This window comes from Strigops habroptila, chromosome 1 (genome assembly GCF_004027225.2).
Source record: "Strigops habroptila isolate Jane chromosome 1, bStrHab1.2.pri, whole genome shotgun sequence".
Classification (NCBI taxonomy): Eukaryota; Metazoa; Chordata; class Aves; order Psittaciformes; family Psittacidae; genus Strigops; species Strigops habroptila.
This window is the reverse complement of record NC_044277.2, coordinates 113,979,199-114,001,251: the sequence shown is the minus strand read 5'-3', so window position 1 is coordinate 114,001,251 and position 22,053 is coordinate 113,979,199. Positions and strand designations below refer to the sequence as shown.

The window sequence follows — 22,053 nt, the reverse complement described above, 5'->3', positions numbered from 1 at the left end:
CATGGTTATTTCTCTGAGCTCTCAGAAAGAGGTGGTCCGTAAGATAGACAGAACAAGCTATTTATAGACTGACAGGTTTGAAAATACCTTGAACTGTAACTGCATGCAAATATGTAGTTACATATGTAATTACTGTATCGTGCAAAATGTATATATTGTGTGTTCATTAGGTGATAGCTGAGCAAGTTACATTCTGAATGTTACACAAGATTACACTTGCAAATTACTATTTTAGCATAGCCAAAATGACAAGAATATAGAAGTCCAATCTAGAAAAGATAAGGCACAAAAAATTGTAGAGACTTGTATTATTCACGGTTTTCTGTATCTCTCTGGCTACAACCAGTAGCACAGGTTCCACATACAGGAACTGAGAACAAGCAGTACAAATTCCCTGAAAACTGTTAAAAGACTAAGTTACTCTTCTACAAGGAGCCAAAGATTTTGCGTATTCCTCACAAATATTTCTGGTGTACCAAATGCCAGCACCATCATTTTATCAGTCGGATGTGTGTACTCTGTAGCTTTACTCAAAAAAACAAATAAACCAGTGCTTTTATTAGTAACTTACAGTACATAAATTCCAGTGCAAACTTGTAAAGGAATTTCTCCTTAGGGAAAAACATAATTAGTTTTAGAGTTTTCCAGAATAGTAGAGGATTGTTGGGTTTTTTTAAGGGTTTCAGACATACACAGAATTCCAAACATCTATATTTATAGGTTCCAAAAGATTTTCAACAAGTCTGTGTAAAAAAACTTTCTAGGACACCTGTTTATCATACATTTTCTTGTCCACTAACAGCATCTATCCAGACATAAGACCACGTTAGAATTACTTCAGTCATGCATTAATCATAGTTGATGAAAGACTTTAGGCACATATTCGGTTTTAATAAAAACTCTAGAAAGTTATTATCCACATAAAGAAATACCTTGGAAAGTTTCACCCAAAAAGCAAAACAGAAACCCAATAATTAATAAAGAGATTATACCATCTTAAGTTTTAAATAACAGTGAACAGATGGTTTAATCTAAGGGTCTACGTAAGCCAAAACCAGCAGATTAAAAAATATGCAGGAGAAACCGGTGCGTGACAGGGAAGTCCACGGTTCCAGGGTTTGAACATACTATGTAGCAGGGCTATTCTAAAATATACAGAAGGTGGAAATGATGAGGAGCTGGTCTGGTGGCCTCAGATGTAGAAGGTAAAAAGTTGCTGTTTATAAAATTTATCAATGCTTCTTATTTACCTTTAAATATTTTGCAAGTTTCTGAATTCCCCAGTATTCTGATGGCAAATCTGTGCCTCCTTCATGATGACGTACAGGCTGCTCTTCATCTTCCTCAGTCTCTGAGGAACTTTCACTAACATTATTAAACCTGGCTGATGTTTTACTAAAAATAAAAAACAGCATTACCCATTTTAAACAGCTATAAACTAATATGAACAAGCACATTTTAAACAGGTATGACAACACTGCTTAATAAAAGAACTAGAAAAATATAACTGACATTATCAAATATTAAGTATGGTGATAATTACTGTAAATACTGAAAATAAATTTAAAATTTGAAGAAAGAAGAATAAGTAACCCATACCGTTTTGAAGCTGGTTGTATTTTAGCAGATTCAGAAGAAATGCCATTGCCTTTCTTTTTGATTTTCGGAGACACAGTACTACTTCTCCTTCTATCTTCTTCAGCATCTTTTCTTGCAGCTTTGGCAGTAATATGTTTCTTTTTATTAAAAAAAAAAAATATTTTATATATATACATAGAACTAAAAAGTTATAGTGGGACACATGTCAGTATGTACGAGCTCATGAACCTACACAATAAACTCTATTAAAAAAAGTGTGCTGTGTCTTAACCAATTTAATAGTGTAATATTAGAAAAAATGTATTATGCTGACCTGTATGTGATACAAGAACAAAGAATAAGTATATTCATACAGACCACAGGTCCATTTATCCTAGGATACCACCTCCAACCATGACCAGTAACAGCTATCTAGGTAACAGCAGGTGAACGATGGAAGAACATGGAAATTCTTTTTTTCAGCATATTCTTCAGAAAATTATGATTCAGGGCACTCCTGATTGTCTATCACTTTTGGATGAATTTGTCTTCCAAGAATGTGGCTGACTGCTTTTTGAACTCACACACACAAATGGCCTCTACCATCCCATAGCAAAGAATTTGAGAGCTTAGCCATGTGTCATATGAAGAAACCTCTCCCTTTGTTCTGAACTGGTCTCACTGGCTCTTTTTATTTGATGCCCTTTATTCTTGTATTAGAATGGACAGTGACTATTTGTTCCCTATTCACTGCCTCCAGTCATGATTTTCTGTATCTGTCTTCTTGTCCTCCCAGTCACCTTGTTTCCAGGCAGAAGTGTTCTAGTCTGCCTAGTTCTTCCACACGCTCAGCTGTTCCATACCTTTTATCATGTGGAATACAATGTATCTTGCTTTCCTCATATTCCAAGAAGCCTAGCTGGACACAATCGCCTGTGCTTTTTTGTCCCTAATTTACAATGCTGTGAAAACAGAATGTCCTTTCAAGCCTGGGCTGGTCATACTATCACAGTCACAACAATAAACCAGAATACTACTCACGATTACAGCCAATTTTACTACATCTAGACTGTAACAATGGCTGTGGAAAAAGATAAGCTCTTGCCCTGGAAAACCACATTTCTTAACTGAGGACTGTAGGTCACATCCAAAATCTCTTCAAATATTTCTTGCAACATGTCAAATTGGCAGACTTGAGAAGATTTTTTTTTTTTTTTTGTAGGATGTAGACTTTCCTTTAGATATTCTTCTGCCTCAATTAACACATAATCAGGAAACACGAAATCAGAACTCTGTTCTGATTTTGGAAGACAAATCCAACGATATCCAATATAAGTATGCTCTACTTTTGTGTGTCCAAACTTTGAGGTAATCTCATTAGTGAAGATTGTTGCTAAGCAGAGCTAGAAAAGTGGCTCATATAATATTAAATCATTAAAAATTGTAGCATAAGTAAGAGCCATCCTGATTTTCCATCCTGGATCTCTTTTGCCTCTCTCAGAAAGTGTGGTTTAGATTAGACGGTCTACTCTGTCTCATTTTAAAGGGCATTTTACACCAAAAATACGATAATATCAGAGTCCTGGAGGATCAGTACGGCAGATGGTTGCAAGATATTTCCCTGCTTTGCTGTGGAAATGAAATAACATCCTCAAAGTTGTAGCATAACAGAAGAAAACTGGGAAATTTCTTTCGTAGTCTGTACTTTCTTCTTAGAAATTAACATGCAGTAAATTTTGTTTTATTGCTCTTAACATAAAAATGCAAACCTATAACATGCAGTCCAATCATTAGCAGTTTAGAGAGACCTACAGGAAAATTTATTTATAAAGATAACTACTTATCTGTGGAGAACAGAAAGCCCAGCATTCTTCCACCTCATAGATGGTTCTAATTTCTTCTTTTCAATGGCTCTCCTTGATGCAGAACTTTTTACTTTCTCACCTACTTTCTTTTCCACAAAGTCATGAAGGCTCTGGGATTGGCCAGAGACCTTAGCCTCAACTACTCCCATACGCTGGAAATTCTTCGCATATGTTGGTTCCTTAAAAAACCTGTATTCCTAATAAAAGGAGACATGGTTTGTCAGTCATATTGCTATATGAATAATGCATATTAAAACAATAAGTTCTAAGCACAATTCCAGGACGCTGTGCTTAAAAATTGTTATGTATTAAATGTAGAATTAGATTGTAAGCATAAAATCATATTGCCTTTAAAAAAATTAAACTTTAATCTGGAAAGTAGCTGTTACCATGTGCAAAATAAAGCTTTTGAAATAAATGAACTCGATAAATTTGGAACTTCCTGAACATACTTGAATATTGGGTGTTGTTCAAATTCTGATATGTTAAATAATTTGTTACACAAGCACTTTTATAGAACCTAATTCCAAATTAGTTTTAAGATCTAGAATTGCAAAGTCAGTCATTCTGCTTTCAATGGATCATTTGTATTAAAACTATTTCCCTGCATGAAGGATTTACAAAAAATTCCCACCAAAAAAAAAAAAAAATTAACAAAAACCTGAAAATAGGCTATGATAAACTGCTAGACTTCAGGTCCAAGTAACTTCATTTGATATAGTTTAGAATTTATATAAGCACATTCCATTTCAGCTTTTTACATCTTCTGTCTCTTAGGACAAGATATTGTTGAACAAATCAGATACGAGAATGGAGCTGAGTGGCACCTACCAATCCTTCAGCTGTCTGTGTTGAGTACCATGGCTGATCAAAAATATCCAGAACAGAGAGGACTCTTGTCAGCTCTTATTCTCTATTGGAACATATTCAATTTTTACAGGAAAGACAGCGTACAACCATTACTTATTATTATTATTATTATTGCAGCTGTCACTACCATATAGGTGAAGACATTCCTTTCTCTATCGGATGCAAGGCAGTTCTAAGGAGATTGTCACAGTATAGTCAGTTTTCAACTAGCCCCTGACGTGAATTGGCTGTTCCACACTTGCTGACCCAACTGTCTCATCATAAACCAACTCATGCTAATTTTCTCATTCTGAAAGCGTACTCTAGACAGGACAATTTAACACATGATAAACAAGACAAATCACAGGGGAATTGATGCTGTAGCTTGACCAGCTAAGCACATGCTAAAAAGTATGTTTCCTACAGCAGTATATGCCAACACAGCAATTCCAAATGTTAGCTTAAACAAGGCAAAGAAGATATTATAAAAGTTAACTGGTTTTGCAATATATTTGTATGCAGTGAGCTTTTTGAAGCTCTCCTCAGAAAATAAATCAAAACTATTTCCAGTCATAATTTATTTCAGGTAGACAACCTTGGAAATACAGTTTTTCTCTGCTTTTCAGAGTTCTAGAGTAGAGATTTTCCCTCAAACACAAGTGTTCTGCAGCTCTACGGTATTAACTTGTTTAAATTCTAGTTTTAGAATGCAGAATATACTAAACCAGCTCTTCAGCAAAGCAGTTTGATATGATATTCCTAAACCACTAAAATGGTATAATTTGTACTCTTCAGCATAAACTTATTTACACAGTCAGGGAGTACTAAGTGATTTATATGATAATTGAAGGAAAATAAAATAAATTCTATTTACTCTTATTTAACAAGTGTACACATTTCTTGAATATCTACAATATCCTTGTAAGAGCAGAAAACCAGTAAAGAAAGTTATATTATCTCTATTATTGATATTAACATTAATCTCTCTTAACATTTAGAACTGTAAAACATTATTAAAACATTAATTTATTTTACCCTTCGAGACCATCAAATGAAGCCAAATCACTTTGAAAATACATTAAACAAATAATTATGTCTAAAAACATCCATATATTGTCACATTTATGAAATGTAAACCAATGTGTAGATATAACATTAAAAAAACCAAACTTGCCTATGGGATAAAAAAAACATTTATTGAAAACAGAACAATTTACAAAGTTAGTTCCATTACTGTTAATATAAGCTACTGTATTTATGTGTACAACTTGAAATGCTCTGTTCTTTCTGTCAAATATCTATTTCTCAAAAAATATAAATATCAGCCCTACATCCCAGAAAACCAGAACTACAGGGTAAGAAAATTTCCACGTTAATTACAATAATTAAAATTGCATAGAAATAACCACAACAAAACTTTTTACAGATTTTAGCCTGTAATGAATTTTGTCACCACATTATTAATGTTATAACCACACTAGAAATCTGAAAAAAGTTTTTATCAGGAATGATGTAAAATTGTAGTGGCACTGTGTGATTCTAGTTAACATAGAGCTGTAAATAAAAGTAAAATACCTGCATCTTATGTTGGATGAAGTAACACATATTGCGTAAGCTGCAAGCTTAACTCTCAGCTCTGATATTTAAATCACTCAGTTCTCGTAAAAATGTTGGGCTATTATTTATATTTGGGTTACAAAGAATGAAGATAAAATGTAAGTGGTTTTGATCATGGAAAAATACTGTCATAAGAAGTTGACCTTTTCTGAAAGGATATCATATTTTCCTGCTTTAACATTTCCAGTGTCTCATAGAGAGTAACACTAGAAGACAAGCAATACTTTTTAGGCAGAATTAGAAGCTGACCTCGCATGTTGGATCAAAACTCATAATAAGATATGATAGAACAATATGTGAAATAGTGTATTAGTTGCTATTTACGAAAGGAACATATTTAGTAGAAACTGAAACATATCCAAAGAAAAATAACAAATGCAGTTTTTAGAATTCTTCATTTAATCACAGACTTCTCTTTGGTAAAGAAAGGTTCAGCCAGGTTTATAATGTAATTCTTACCATTGTACAATGTATGTTTGTACAAAGTAGAATACACACCCAGTATCAGTAAGTACATACCTGTTTAGCCATATTTTCTACAAATTTAGGTGATCTCTCCCTTAAAAATGTGACAATATCTTTATATACATCACTTTTTCGTTCATAGTCAATGTGATCTTTACCATCTATCTGACCCTTAAAAAAAAAAAAAAAATTTGAAATTATTAATAGTATTGCCCTATCCAGGTAATTTAATCTGCATCATAAAATAGTGTTAGAAGAGCACAGAGGTCACACTGTAATGCATTAAGTACAGAACTCTCATGCTCAGAGTCTATTCAACTTCAATAATGCTTTGTAAAGATGCATGGATCATCTCCATGGATCCCAACAAATAATCAAGATCTTACACAGATTTCTGCAAGTTAACTACAATCAATTAATTGTGCTGAGTGTAGTTTCAATGAAAAGAATTTATGGCTTATGGCAAACAACCAAGTAAATATGAGCTCTCAGTGCAATATAGCAGATGTCTAAAAGGATCAGGAGAGAATGTGACCTGACTAGCCTAAGATTTATGAGTTTCACCCATTAAAAACACACTAAGTCAAAATTTCCCTGGATTTTTAACTCTTAGGAAATGAATTTGACTGATGGACATCAGTCTCTCTGCAAAATGAATGTAAGAGCTCTGTTCACCACGTAACACACATAGGGGATTATTATGTCTAAATAAAACCAACCTGTAATAAAAGAGGTAACTACAGTTAAAAGAGTAAAATAATTTCCAGAAAGCTTCCACCGAAAGGAGAAAGAACAGCTTAACATTCATAGAAAGACAAAAGCAAGCTATATTAGCCACACACAATCATATTACACCTCAGATCAAGAGCAATGAGGCACTAGAGAGGCACATAGTCACACAGTACACTTAAACAACAGTAGTGTGAAGGACATGTTTAAAGACTAAGCAAACACTGCTAGCAAAGAGTGCAGAATACCCTCATATATATATTTACCAAAGAAGTCCTCCAAATATATGGGAAAACTAGCATGCATTTATTACTGTGTCTTCCCCTTCTGTACCAATAAACTAGCTCTGCAGATCTCAATACTACAACCTCAATACTACTACCCTAAACCTGACTGATTCTTGATTTTAGCACGTAAAAATATTCATTACTCCATGGTATCATTTATTATTACTTACTCCATTTAAAAACACTCCTGCTGTGCTGCAAGTGATACACAAAGGATCAGTGTCATGTGGGTTGATGACTAAGTAACAAATTTCTCCATGCACTTGTCTCCAGGGGGGAGCTCGGCATCCATTAGAGAACACGTAATCTGTAACCAATTAGCATTAGTGTCTTTATCCAGTTTTAAAGTATTTTTAATAGTTATTCTTGATGATTAATATAACATGTATACAAATCAGATTCCCCAAACAATACCTTACTCTCAAAAATTCATACTGTTAGGAATTAATCATGCAAAGCCCTTTGACCTGTGGCCCGATTCAACCCAGAACTGCAACTGTGCTTAGCACAGGATCAGGGACTCAGTTAACTTCCTCTACTTCCACTGAAGATACTCATATAAATGGAGACTATTTCTGTATGTAAAGGCTGAAGAACAGCATTCCATATCTGAAAATACTTTTTATTTTACTGTATAACTTTAAAATAGAAATAAACACTTTAAACACTTAAAATTTATTACTGAAATTAATTTAGCAAATTTCACACAGAAGTCAACTATCACAGAATCATACAATAAGTACTTTAATGAGGTTATATATAAACATGAGATATGATCAGATCTGGACCTGATGTATACTCCAGTGATTCCAGTACTGTATCTTCTCCTTCCTCAGAGAAATTCTTGAGAAGATTCACTTCGTTATTTACAGCAGCTGGATTTAGTCTTACATCTCTGCAATTAATAGAAAATAGGTTAAAATGTATTAATGAAGAGGATGTACTCAGAGAAATAAAAAGAGAATATTACATGATTTTTTCTTTTCCACTGAGTCTTAATAGTAGCAACAAAATCTGGAAATAGGTCATCTTCAATTGTTTTTCTTAATTTTAGTTTAATAAAATTTTAGTTCCATAGCTAACGTGAAGTCCTTGTAATTTCAAAACATACTCAATGTAACATGCTTAATAGGCTTCCATGAAGAAATAAACATTTCCTCGAAAATATTTAACTTTGTTGTTTGTACAAATGACTTCAATTTGCTACCAAAATGCAAAACATATGCAACAAACAAACCACACTCACAGGCACACCCTTGCATAGCCACACCTATAGCAAAATCTCCAGGAGAAAAAAAAAGACTATTTTTTCAATAACTTAGTGAACAGTGAAAGTTATTTCAATAACTTTCTTTCTGTCACACCAAAAGCACACACTGTGGGTTGAAACCAATCTAATTTAACAATAAAACAAAAAAATGCACTGACTGATATGCTTAGTTTCCAATTGAAATGCACTTACTGTGAAATTTGTTTCAAAGAACTATTAAGCAGTTGCAAATCCAGCTGATGAAGAAGAAGAAAGATTTTCATTTTCACTTCTGTTTCAGGGTCACCACCTTTTTTCACTTTCTCAAGTAAATGCAAGATGGACCTATCTTCTCCTTCAACAGTCCCATATTCAGGGCCAAGAATTTGCACTATAGGATCTCTGTTAGCTGTACACATGAAACAGAATCATATAATGTGATACTATGTTAAAAACTATTAGGCAAGACAAACACTTTTTATCTTTCTCACAACAAGATTAAGACTCATGCAACCAAGAGGTGAATATTATATACTTCCCTTTATCAACAGCCACCTTCCCCAAAAACATGCCTGGCTGATCACAAAAAACCAGGAAATCAATGGATTTAAGTCACTGAAAATTGATCATTTTGGAAATACGATTTAGTGTTAAAGAACATCTTTGAAGTTTTCCAGCAGCATTCCCAATCGCCCCATTACTTCCTCAGCTATGCCAGCTGTTCTTTTTGGTAAACAGTGACATAACTGCATGCCAATGGGTTTTACAAAACCATTTTGCTCTGTTCAACAAATGAAGTCCCATGCATCTGTGAATGCCTCTGCATGATACCCTGTCCATATTATTCTTCCTTATTATTCATTGTCAGTGACAGGACCCTGGATTATTAGATGGATCTGATGTTTGATCCAGTATGAGCATTTATATTTTAGTATTGCAGATGAAATTTCCAATTACCAAATTCCCAATTTTGGAATTTCCCAATTTTTTTCTAATTTTCCAATTACTAAATAATATTACTAATCTCTTCTAGCTACGAGAGGAGGATATCCAGTTTAGCATATCAAGGGTCTTCTTTCAGTTTGAAAATCTGACACACTTGAATACTTGGACTTGAGTATGACACACTAGAAGTACTTGGACCTCTATTTTAAAAGCCACTGTGAGAAGAACCTGGAAGTACTTACTGTGAACCTTGTGCAGGTAAGAATGTCTTAAGCATTTAAGATTTTCTTTGGCTATTTTTTAAGGATGTAACATTTTGAAAGAAGATTAAACTACAAATACATGAAAAACTGCTATTAGCCTCCAATAAGACATTCTTTTTCAGAAATTTAAACCTACTGCCTGCTGCAATAGCTAGGGTATTACCCAGAATGTGTTAACTTGTAGATGAGATTCAACAGTTTTAACTTTATTCCAGGCTTCTCTGTCAGTGATTTCCGTAAAAATGAAAGAAGCATTAAGTTCTTTATCAGCCCTTTCAGCCGCCTTCCCATATACTTAGAATGAAGTACCTTTCTGCACATTTCATAAACATGAATTGACGAAGACATAGTTTTTAAATGAAAGAAAAGATTAAGAAAACAAAAGACGAAAGGAGACCTTCAAGGCATGCCTGTACTTCCTTTAACTTTTTTTCCATAGCAATTTGTAGCACGTGCGACAGCTGGTCAAAACTACGAACTCTGAGAGTTGATTTCGTAAGGAGAAGCAATGACTGGCCATCTTTAGCTTTGGCTTCAGACTGAACAGTTGCTTCACTAGAAAAATTAAATTATATCCTTTTAGAATAAGACCTTTAGCAGCAAATTTTAGAGAACAATCTTGAACGTTATTCAAGCTTCACGTGATAAAACATATATAATTTCTTTAAACTGTATTTCAGAAAACTTCCAAGGTAAACCAATTTATTCACTTCAAATCTGCAGGTAGATGTGCCCGAAGGACGCTGGGACCCCATGGAGAGCATGCACTGGAGCAGTGGCAGGACCTGTGACACAGTGGAGAGAAGAGCCCATGCTGGCAGGACTTGTGACCCCATGGGGGACCCACACTGGAGTAGTCTGCTCCTGAAGGGCTGCACTCATGGAAGGGACCCACACTGAAGTAGTTCGTGAAGAAATGCAGCCCTTAAGAAGGACCCATGTTGGAGAAGTTCATGGAGGACTGTCTCCTGTGGGTGAGACCCCACGCTGGAGCACGGGAAGAGGGTGAGGAGCATCAGAGACAATGTGCAGTGAACAGACAGCAATCCTCATTCTCCATCCCCTGTGCTGCTTAAGGGTGAGGAGGCAAAGAAAATCAGGAGTAAAGCTGAACTTGGGAAGAAGGAAGGGGCTGCAGGAAAGATGTTTTAAGATTTGCTTTTATTTCCCATTATCCTACTTTCGATTGACAATAAATTAAATTAATTTCCATGAGCCAAGTCTGGTTTGCCGATGACAGTAATGGGTGAGTGATCTCCCTGTCCTTATCTCGATCACGGGCCTTCTGTCATATTTTTCTCCCCTGTCCAGTTGAGGAGGGGGAGTGACAGAGTGGCTTTGGTGGGCACTTGGCATCCAGCCACACAGGAGCCACTCCTAATACTAAGAGAAATCACAGGGTTAGTCACTCTTAGATGCTTTTTGTAAAAGCCTTAGGAATAGAGAGTGTAAGCTGTATACATCACTAACTAAATGGGTCTGTATCACATCCAAGATAGAACAGTCTCAAACTGGGGGAGGGGGGAGGAGGGGGGGGAGAGGCAAATTTTAACTTAAATTTTCAATACGTATCAGTAAACCTCCACCCATTTCAGCCTCCCAAATACACTAAAGCACAGTTTGCTCGGTAACTGACCTACATCATTTCGAAATACACTGCAATTCAGACTTACGTGATCTCATAACCGTTTCCAAATGCTGAACAATCCAATTGTGTTTTCCACTCAAGGGGCTCTTTGAAGACAAATGCTGCTTCCCGAGGATGTCTAGCACTGAAGTCCTCCACAAACTTAATAATTTGATTTAAAAGAGATTCGTTCAAAGGGGTGATTTCGAGTGTGCCAGTTCCAGAACCAGCCGCAGTCCACTGAGCTGCCCTGGCCAATGCCGCTCCCATGGTGTCAACCAGTATCAAAGTATCAAACACCTTAGCAAAGAAACAGAGAATGACCAGCCTGAGCTCTCAAATGACAAATGCAATATGCTGTGGCTGCTATAATTTGAAATAAACATAGAATCATAGTTACTGAGGTTGGAAAAGACCTTTAAGATCATTGAGTCCAACTGTTAACCCAGCACCGCCAAGTCCACCACTAAACCATGTCCCTAAGCATCACGTCTACACTTCTGTTAAATTCCTCCAGCGATGGTGACTCCGCCACTTCACTGGGCAGCCGGTTATAATTTATTTTAAGCAAAAGCTCCTGCTGCAGCACTTCAGGGGGAAAAAATACATAAACATATCTAGGAGTGATTCTTTTAACTCATTTAAATCCTTGAAGTGGGGAAGGGAAAACTGAAGAAGACAACTCACAAATTTTAAAGAAATAGGGAAATCAGGTGAAAACACAAGTTTTTTCATCTTAATTAATTCCTAGTGCTATTAGAAACTCAGGGAGCTGACAGCAGGTGGTCTCTGTTGCAGCTGCAACAAAAGCCACTTGGGTTCTTCCTTGTGAAGTTGATCCCACTGTTATAAGCCATATGTGCAGGTAGACCGACACATACAACCCCAGCCATGACCCTCCCCAGACGCTTTCTTTAAACGTAGGAAAACGGGGGGTATCAGACCTGCCCGCCAAGGCTGGACAGGCCGAGAGCCACCAAAGTGCCACGGGCATGGCGAAGCCTCGCCCCGAGGAGAGCCTGAGGCGCCCCGCATAGCTCCGGCCCACCACAAGCCGCGGAAGGAAGCGGGAGGGATCCTGGAGCCCGACGGCCGTGTGCGGGTCCCCCGGGGACGCAAGGAGCCCGGCGGATGGCCGCCCCTCACCGCTCGCCCCCATACCTTGCCTCGGGTGAGCCGCGCCGGACCCCGCCATCGCCGCTGGGGCCACGGCCGAGGCCGGCGGCGTTGCTATGGGGACGGGCCCCGGCGGCAGCTGTTACCGGTAAACACAGGCGGCGCCCGGCGGCGGGAAAGGGCCGGTGCCCCAGGTTGCCGGCTCGCTCGGTCGGCGTGCAGCCTGGCCGCGGCCCTGAGGGGCAGGCGGGCGGCGTTCTGAACCCCGGCGAGCAGGTGGACGGGTGGGACGGGCGGTTGCTGCTGCTGCAACTGCTGTCCACAGTGTCCCTCAAAATCCGGTGGTGCGGAGGTATGGACGCCTTAATAAAGCTTGCACTGTGGTAAAAAGCCATTTCTGACCTGGGAAAGGGGGCTGGAAGCTGTGTGAGTTAGTGCTGGACAGAAAGGTTTGAGAGTAGGGCCCGGCGTTGTGGCTTGTGAGGGTGAGGCGAAAGGAGCAGGACACTTCTCACTAGAAGGTAAGAGGACCTATATTTAAAGTGATAAAACAGGCTGTGCTTTTGGTGTGGAATTAAACGATGTAGTGATTAGAGTTACTTTATGCCAGAGTTTAAAGGAAGACCACCGAATACTTTTTAGCTTGAATGTTAGCCAGTACAGCTTAAACCTTTCACTAGGTTTCAGTCGTTAGAAGAAACAGCTTTAATTAATAAGGTTAACATTGACCACTTTTAGTTTCTGAGGCAGTGTGACACATTATGCTTAAAAGGCTTTTTGTTAAAAAAAGTAACGTAAAATTAGTGTTTATTGAAAGAAACTAAGGAAATATGTATGGGCAGTGCCAATGAATAAAGTCCATTCACATACTGAGGACAACACAACACTATAAATATGAAAATAAAGCACCCCAAACACAGAATGGAAATGAATACTATTTCCCCAAACCTATTGTTGGCCTGTGATGTGAATGAGCCATCACTCTGGATAAATTTTTGACTTATAAAGTTGCTACTGTACTTCCACCTGCCTGTCTCCTCTTTTGTACCACTGGGCCTATAGGAAGTATATTCCCTGTCTTCCTTTCCCACCTGTAAATCCATTTCAGTTGTATGGGTCCACTATACCTATCAGATAATAAAAATCAGACTGAGATTTGACCTAGGAAGGAATGGCTACCTGTTGCACACTAGCTGAGTAGTGGTAGGTTCAGCTTTCCAGTATATGTGTCCTTCTGAGGGCATAGGAAAATAATCCTTTCAAGGACAGTCCAAAGGAAGTACCCCGCTGTTCCAATGCCATAGAGTTAACATAGCCAAGATTTATTTTACCAACTGAGAACTCAGCTGGGTAAGAAACCTCTAATAATGAGAAAGGTCATGGAATGTATGTGGGATGCATCTCAAAGAATAACAGTGTGGGATTAATACATTTTTTTCATGGAGATGATTGTCCATATTCATTTTACTTGATGAAACTTTCAAGCAGTCACTACAGATAAATACATGCAGTCTGCACAATAATGACTTAAGAATAGCACTGGCTTTTTTTGTTTGACTGCATCACTGCATAACTTTGAGAAGATAGAAAATGAATCATTTGATTAGGTGAAAATGAAAGAGCAATTTTAGTAAAAAGCCTGAGTAAAGACTTAATGCCATTACTTTTCTTTATGGAATACTATGTATGAATGCATTTTCAGAAAGGATTAAATCTCCTTTTTTTACTGAAATAATGACTATTAAAAAGTGGAATTTAATGGGCAGAAGGTGCAAACAGCAAAATGTGAAAGGGAGTAAAAGCATCCCCACCATGGGTGGTGGGGAGTGAAGACAGTGAGTTTTCACACAGAGCTGAGTATTTTAAGCAAGAAGTCGGTGGAGTAAGAAATAGAATTCCTGAATGAGATCACTCTGTTCCACTGAACAGCAAGAAAGAAAGATATTTTGGTGGCAAAGATAAATGGGATGATTTGCCCTCAAAGAGTACGCATCTCCACTGGCCATAAAAGGAGTTTTGCTAACTCCTTTAGGCTTAGTTACCAGTGGAACTTCCTGTGGGGACAGATAATTCAAAAAATTAAAAAGCAGAACATGTCCTGCAAGCCAGCAGCAAGGAATGCAGCTGGGATCTGGTATTAGATCCAGATCTATGGATGATCTAGAGGTTGGAGGTGCTTTTCTCCTTTCTTCTTGTGGCAGGCAAATACTGAGTTTTTAGCTCAGCAGAAGACTGAGAAGACTTTACTCACAGGAAGACTGGTCTAACTCTTTTGAAGACTAGAAACCATCTGATTTAATTTCTAATCTCAATTTGCATGCTATTTTGTGCCTTAATTTCTCTTACCATCTTAATATCACTTATTTTCCTGTGTTCCAGACTGAGCTTGTTTTTCTTAAATAGATTTGACACTATCACGAAGATCACTTCACCAGGACTTATTACAACAGCATTAACAGTCTTAATCTCTTTTAGAAGTTCCTCAACTACTACATTCCAGGATTGCATTTGTTTTCCAAATCATATTAGGGATTGTTGTCACCATGCAATTGAATAATACAACCAATTTTTAATCCATTACTTTTATTTTCACCTGATGAGCTTGTAGCTTTCTGCAGGATTTAAGCATAGAGTGTTGCACTTATAAAATCAAATTCCATTTCTAGAGAAAAAGAATATTTCTAGCACTCAGTCTTCTTCTTTTGGTTCCCATCCTCTTCATCTTTCCAATGTAATTGTTGAACCTGATAGCAAATTCAAACCATATTTCACAGAGGGTTGTAGTCTTGGAAATAATTAAGCTTCTACAAGTGTCGTAAAACCTGAGGTTGTTGAATTGATGGGAAAGCAAAATGAATACCCTTGCTGAGGTAAAGACAGGCATATGAGCTGCAGGTCATATTCTGTAGCAACCAGCCAGCCAAGTGTTATGTTCTAACATGAGTAACCTCAGCCTTACCCGGTAGGTGTTTTATGGAGAAGGTGGACAGCAGAAGATTAAGGGACAAATCACATAATTTTATAAGAAATCAGATCTCATTACTTTTGCTGTTCATGAACTCTTTCCCTGACCTTCAGGTCAGATGAGAAGGTTAGGGAGTCTAGGGTAGAGTTTGTGGGTGCAGGGACTTCCAGATGGTGCCTGTTCACACACAAGTACTCTGCCATGGCTGCCCTGCACCTCGCTGGATTCCGTGAACTGCATTCTTCAGTGCCAAACTCTTTATTCATTCCCGTATGTGATATGAACTATTTCTCTTCCTGCTGTCTGTGTGCTCTATAGTCTTCTGCATGTTTTCAGACATGTATTGACTATAGCAAGTCATTACTGCAGTTACTGCATTGGTAAGAAAGCTCTGGGTTATTCCCCTGGTTACATTCAGGCTTGTCTTGATGGACGACAAGAAGTCATGCCTTCTTACATCAGCTGTCACTAAGAAATAAGCTCTTAGGAACTCCTTTATTGAGCCAGACCGAAGGATACTTAGTACCACCTCTTGCTTTTACCAGATTTGATTGATCAATGCTATTAATACCTCCTGGCATAAGACTATAAATGAGTATCTTTTAGAAAATTTTGTCTGACCACTGAAGTGTTATGTAAAGTAATCACTTAAAGAATTATGAAAGTGTTCTCTTGGTGACTCAAAATAAGGGTGCAAAAACTTCCAGGCAATAAAGTCATAATGTAGTCTCAAAAGCAGCTTACTCAGGAACTGAGTGCACCCAGAGATGGCATTTGCATCGTGTTTGGCTAATTCTGTAAATTAGTAATAGTACGTTTCTGTACTAGTGACTTTTTACTGTAAGTTATTTTCACTTTTTTTTAATGTAAAAGACATTTTATAAAACAGTAGGTAAAATCTTTGCCGAGCATAGTCGAAGATGAGATCATTTGTTACTGGCACAAAGAAATGGGGAATATGAAGAATTTGCTAACATGGAGAGAAGGGCAATTGGAAATCTTTTTTATAATCTCAAAGCTGCAGCCAGAATGTGTAAGCGATTCTTCTTGTGTATTTTTCCTCACATTATTGTAGATGAGGGTGTAGATGATTACTGTTAAAGTAGAACAGTAATACAAGTTGTAAAAAAACAGTTTTAGAGGCTTACATAAAAAAGCCATTCAAGGTGAATAATACCAGCTATTCCTTCTGTTAAACAGCAGTTTAGCCGACCAGCTTTATGGACAGTTTGTCAGACAAGTTGAAAATCAGGAGAAAACGTAATATTTGTCGATTTCCTTTTATTGTTCATAAGCTTGCTTTTGTTGCAAAATGTACATATTTTGGCATCTACAAACAGAAGTCCTACCGATTTGGTGAAAAGGGCTTAGCTAGAGAAATAAAAAATCCAGTTGTGCTGGCTTTCTTTCATTTTTTATCAGGACAAATGCACTGTTTAGGTGCCTAGAGTTGCTAACAAACATTTTTATGCATCTTAAATTCTTGTAATCCATTGTTAGTTTGGCTACTCATTTTTTCACTGAGTCTCAGATTTCTGTGCTGTGATGTCCTACTTACCTCTTGTTTTCTGTGCAGTTATGAATTTCAAAAAATGCCAAATGATCTGAAGTGAGGACTTTTAAAGATTGGACATTGTGCAGTACACTGTCTTGGCCCTAAAGTTAAAAACTAGAAAAGACCATTTTCCAAATGGGACTCAATGCAAGTAACAAAGAATTATCCAATGTCTGCATAGGTGTCTGGCAAAGAGACAGTTACTCCAAAAATCTTCAAGGAAAATAAAGCAGGACAATATTTTGGTTAAGAAGTTATAGATTAACAATATCTGGATAGTTATTTTCTGAACAATGACAATAACAGAGATTCTGCTGCTCTTTTTTAGAAATGGCTTCCAGATGGGAATCATGGTTTACAGTCCAAGATCGAATCTGATTTAATAAGTTTTTATCAGTAAAGACTATAATATTTCAGAATATGAACTGTTTCTAGACAGTGCTTCACTCTATTCGTAGATGGTTGTTTATTCCCTTTTGTTAATTTCTGTTTACTCCTGCCCAGGTCTGTTGAATATTTCTGAGTATAATTTGGAAGAAATAATCAGTGTGGTGTAATAAGCAGAACACTGTGACTATGTCCTAATAATATTTGGAGTACCAGGTTAAAAGACTCTGATTTTGAAAGATGTAGTAAATTCATTCACACGTTTTCTTTGTAGCATCAGAACAAGATATAGGTCAGGTTATCAGGGGCTTAACATGGTGGGCTGTCTTTTTTTTATCATTTTTCCTGGGTTTGTGATACTTGAGTGGGGAATAATTACATTTGAGGATTTTCCTTTTTAATTTCTTTTTAATTCCTACATTATCCTTCTGCCATTATCATCAACCTCAATTCCCTCTTCATGTATATTTTGTCTGAAATTTCTGTGACTAAAATATGTATACATAGTAACACTGAAAGAGAAAGCTTCAGAGAAAGATATTCTGGAGTAGAGTTATTTAAATATACGAATAAATTTTGTATTGTTTTAAAATGCTGACTTTTACAGGATGAGTCACCAAAGTATTGACTCCATCAGTTACCTTAATTTGTTCGTGTACTGGAACAGCCTTTTACACGCAGAAAAGATTAATGGCTGATTGGCTTTATTCTTCTGATTGATTCTTCCTTGCATAAATAATTTGTATTTTGCTTATATTTTCCCAGGGAGAAAGACTATCTGTGCATTTTGATGTTTATATAAAATACTTTTTCTAGAACTGGTTAATTATTCTGACCTTAATAGTATAGCAATTCAATATTCATAGAAGCTACATGATGTCTTTTAAAACTTGCTCATGGGTTACTTGAATTAGTTTTATGGGTGGATTGTAACTACAAACTTAATACAGGTTCTCTACAGCCATCACAAAAGCTACAGAAGCTTTTTAAAGCTTCAGTGTAAATCAGGCATTCTGATTTATATTAAAAAGTTAATGGAACTTCAGTAGTGATATTTTTCTTCGAAGCAGTAGAGATTCAATTAAAAGAAAACAAAACCAACAGAATATTTATCCAAAATAGCGTGTGCCAAGTGGAATGGACAAAGTGGTAACCCTGCAAATTAGAGCACCTCACTCTACATCGGGGGTATCCAGAACCATGAGTCACCTTTGCAATTTAGAAAAGATTTTGACTGTCTGACTAGTAAAACTAAAATAAATTGAGAATTATTTTTAAATGTAGGAATAAAAATTGCCAGCTATGCTTATTGTTTGCATGTTTAGCCTCTGGTGCTAGACATTTGAAATAACTTGATATTAAAAGTAATACTGCAGACAGTGTGTCTTGTACTGTGATTGAAGGCAGTGTTTTTAGCTTTCAAACATAAACCCTTCGCAAGTGAATGCTACTGACAAGCCCAAATGCTTTTGCTTTCTTTGAGGTTTCTAAAAATTGCCTTTTTTTTTCAAGGGGAAGAAGAGAGAAAGGATCGGGTCATTTGTTTTGGGGTGGGAGTGTGAAAGGGAGATTGTTTTAAAATTAGAACGAGAATGACATAAGTAATCTCCATTTATGGCTTTCTTTTCCTAGAGGAAAGATGAGAGGTATTGGTGGAAAGTATTTTGGAGTGTAACGTGGCAGTATTAATTGGGAAAGAGAGTTTTGCTGTTTCATGAAGGCCAGTTCTCACACTAGGTACTAATACAAACACGCAAAAGACACTACATAGTTAAAGAGAATTTTAAATCCTTTTCAGGCATTCAGCTTTCCAGATATGACTGTATTAGCCCCATTTCACTACTTGGGCAATCACCAATAGTAATTCTGGGTAATTCCCTTCATAGTTTTTATGAAAAGTAACATAAAAATAAAAAAATCAAAATGTTTTCCCCCCCCGTTATATAATCAGAAAGAGAGCCAAGACTGACATCAGGGCATTTTCTCTTCTTTGTAGGTCATTTTACGGCAGAAATTCAAGCACCTTGGAGCAATCACTGGTTTTGAAGAGACTGCTTCTATCATTTATGGTGGTACGGTAATATTATATGGGAAAATGTGAAATTGTGAGAGGAGTGAAGATCAGAATAAAGCCAAATCACTACAGGGTTTGAGCAGCAACTGGCTGTAAAATTAATATGGAGCAACAGTTGGATGTTGCAAGGTTGAGCATTAATCCAGTGCCTGGCAGAAAAATAATTTATTTATCTAACTTTTTGTTTCATAGTGATTCTACTGTTAAACAAACAGCACAAGCAACAAGCTGTGAAACAAATCAAAATAAAAAAGCTACTCTCCTTTAAGTCCATAGAATATATTTGATGATACCGACATCTTCACTCAACTGGACGAAAAGTAAGTCCTTTGTGGATGAGAATGGGGATTATAGCTCGATTCCAAATCATTTTACACTAGAACTTCAAATTGAGGCAGAATGTTGCCTCTTTATCAAAATAATTTTTATTGAGAGAAGCAGAAACGCATGTTACATATACATGTCTTCTTGCATAGTGTACATTCTGATACAGTTAATTCAGCCAATTTTCTGGTATTATTCTCAAGATCTGTGCCATAGATATTACAGTCCTCCATATGGGTACATTTTTCCTCTGATTTTTTCCATTTCTTCCTCTGGTAATAACTGTATAAAATCAAGCATTTTAGTTAAAATTTAGAATCATTAAGGTTGTTCTAGAGGATCTGAAACTCTCCCACATTTTGGTAGTTAGTTATTTTACTGCAGAAGGAGTTGCATCTAGCTGTTAGATCTTCATTTATTTTTTAAACTGAAGCAGAGATGGAGATTAAAACTATCTATTCTTTTTGCATCCAATTTATTCATAAATGAATATTTCAGTTTGTTACAAGAGCTGTTGATTTCCAGCAAGCCTTCAACTCAGAATGTAAAATCTGGGGGATGAAGCAGGCTATTGTTGCCAAGTGCATGCCCATGTGCTCTGTTTAGATTTGGGAAGAATAACACTGAATAGTTTGAATACAATTTTTCCTGGAATATGAGGTTAGTACCTATGCCTTTGGTATTGAAAAGGTTTCTGATTAGTCTTACTAGGTGTTTCGAAATAATTTCCCAAGAGATGGAAGGGCATTCTGCACCTGCTGGAAAATCATACATGGCAAGACTTTAGGATCTGTTCCCATTGTCATCAACAGATTTCTGTCATCAATTTCTATGGGAGGAAAAATTCAGTCAACATCAACAATACAGTCAGACAGCAGACAGTTAAACTTAATTTTTACCAGACTCTTTCAAGAAATCTAGTACCCATGACATTCTAAAACATAGTTTAGTTACATTAGTGACATTGTTCTACTGAGGTTTCAATGTAAAACGTTTGATTTGTTCTGATTTTGGTAATCAGATAGTCTTCTTATGCCAGGGATTGGAAGCAATTAGATTTAAGATTCTGAAGAAATCTACTATTAATTAGCAGTTTGCTACTGCTGTCAAGTAAATATAAGCATATTTAAGCATCCTAAGACCAAAATGATATGCTTTAGTGATTCATATATAATGGTATTTTATTCTTTTGATATTTGGCTCAGTAACACCACTAAATTTGAGGCAGTGACATTTAAGAGTTAATAAAAGTTTTGTGCCATTAAAATGAATAAGTGCAGAATAAAATTCAGGGATCTGAATCTGCAAGTTTTTAAGCAAGCAATCCTTTGCATCTCCTTCTAGATACACTATACTGCACAATAAGTACGATGTAGAAATTGGTGCCAAAGCTGGCTCATGGGCTGGAAGCAGGCTAGCCTGTTTGTGCAATGCTTTGCCAAAGCTAATTTACTTTGCTAAAAAACAGGGTAAATTAGACAGTGTGCAGCATTAAGCAATGTGGTTAAACTGCTTCCAGTTACCCAAGCTGGCTCCTCCCGAGCTGCTTTGGCTATCTCTCCACAGCGCTGTGTTGTGCAGCACAGACATGCCCTGACTAAAATTGATGTGTGTGAAATTTTATTCATGTAAGGAAGGATTGACGAATTGTACCCATCCTTTCTTCTCCAGAAATTCTGTCCTCAGATCATGCAGAATGTACAACTAAGCATGTCTTCAAATAACTACAGTATAACTGTCATTGCATTTGACCTCAGAAATGTGATTCTCTGAGTAAACACAGAAAATGGAGGCACCGCAACTGATTATAATTAAATATAAGTGGTTAAGCACAGATCTGTGGTATAAATAGATGTGTTACGGCTGACAGTTAAAGTTGGAGTTCAGCTTACGTGTGAGGCTTTGCATTACTCATGTAAATCAATGTTCTCGCTTACAAGAGAAACCTCATAATTTACCACTACCCATAAAGTATCCTCACTGTAATCAATAGTGATTCCTATATGGAATTACTGTGCAGAGCAACCTTTCTTCCATCCATATCCTCAGCATGATTGCTGTATGGTTTGGCACCACGACAGAAAAATATCCAGTGAGCTCAGTAGTTTTCTGCGTGGAAGGACTTAGCTGTCCTAATTTGGTACAAAAATTCCATTCA

At 36.8% G+C, this 22,053-nt stretch overlaps 1 protein-coding gene across 5 annotated transcripts in view; it reads right to left on the bottom strand.

Moving 5' to 3' along the window:
- The window catches only part of ARMC4 (armadillo repeat containing 4), a 79,983-nt gene extending 67,053 nt beyond the window's left edge, over positions 1-12,930 (bottom strand). For 3 of the 5 annotated variants that reach the window (XR_003994539.1, XM_030507460.1, XM_030507489.1), the window contains exons 1-10: positions 12,636-12,930; positions 11,521-11,774; positions 10,245-10,402; positions 8,853-9,048; positions 8,179-8,285; positions 7,561-7,697; positions 6,429-6,545; positions 3,423-3,640; positions 1,600-1,740; positions 1,251-1,395 (exon numbers count right to left, since the gene is read on the bottom strand). Coding sequence is in view for 4 of the 5 variants with exons in the window: in XM_030507460.1 (XP_030363320.1) it covers positions 1,251-1,395; positions 1,600-1,740; positions 3,423-3,640; positions 6,429-6,545; positions 7,561-7,697; positions 8,179-8,285; positions 8,853-9,048; positions 10,245-10,402; positions 11,521-11,744 (1,443 nt within the window). In the remaining variant the exon portion in view is untranslated. The remainder of the gene's footprint in view (positions 1-1,250; positions 1,396-1,599; positions 1,741-3,422; positions 3,641-6,428; positions 6,546-7,560; positions 7,698-8,178; positions 8,286-8,852; positions 9,049-10,244; positions 10,403-11,520; positions 11,775-12,635) is intronic. The other 2 variants (XM_030507467.1, XM_030507477.1) reach the window with 2 other exon arrangements.
- Between the last annotated feature and the right edge of the window lie 9,123 nt (positions 12,931-22,053).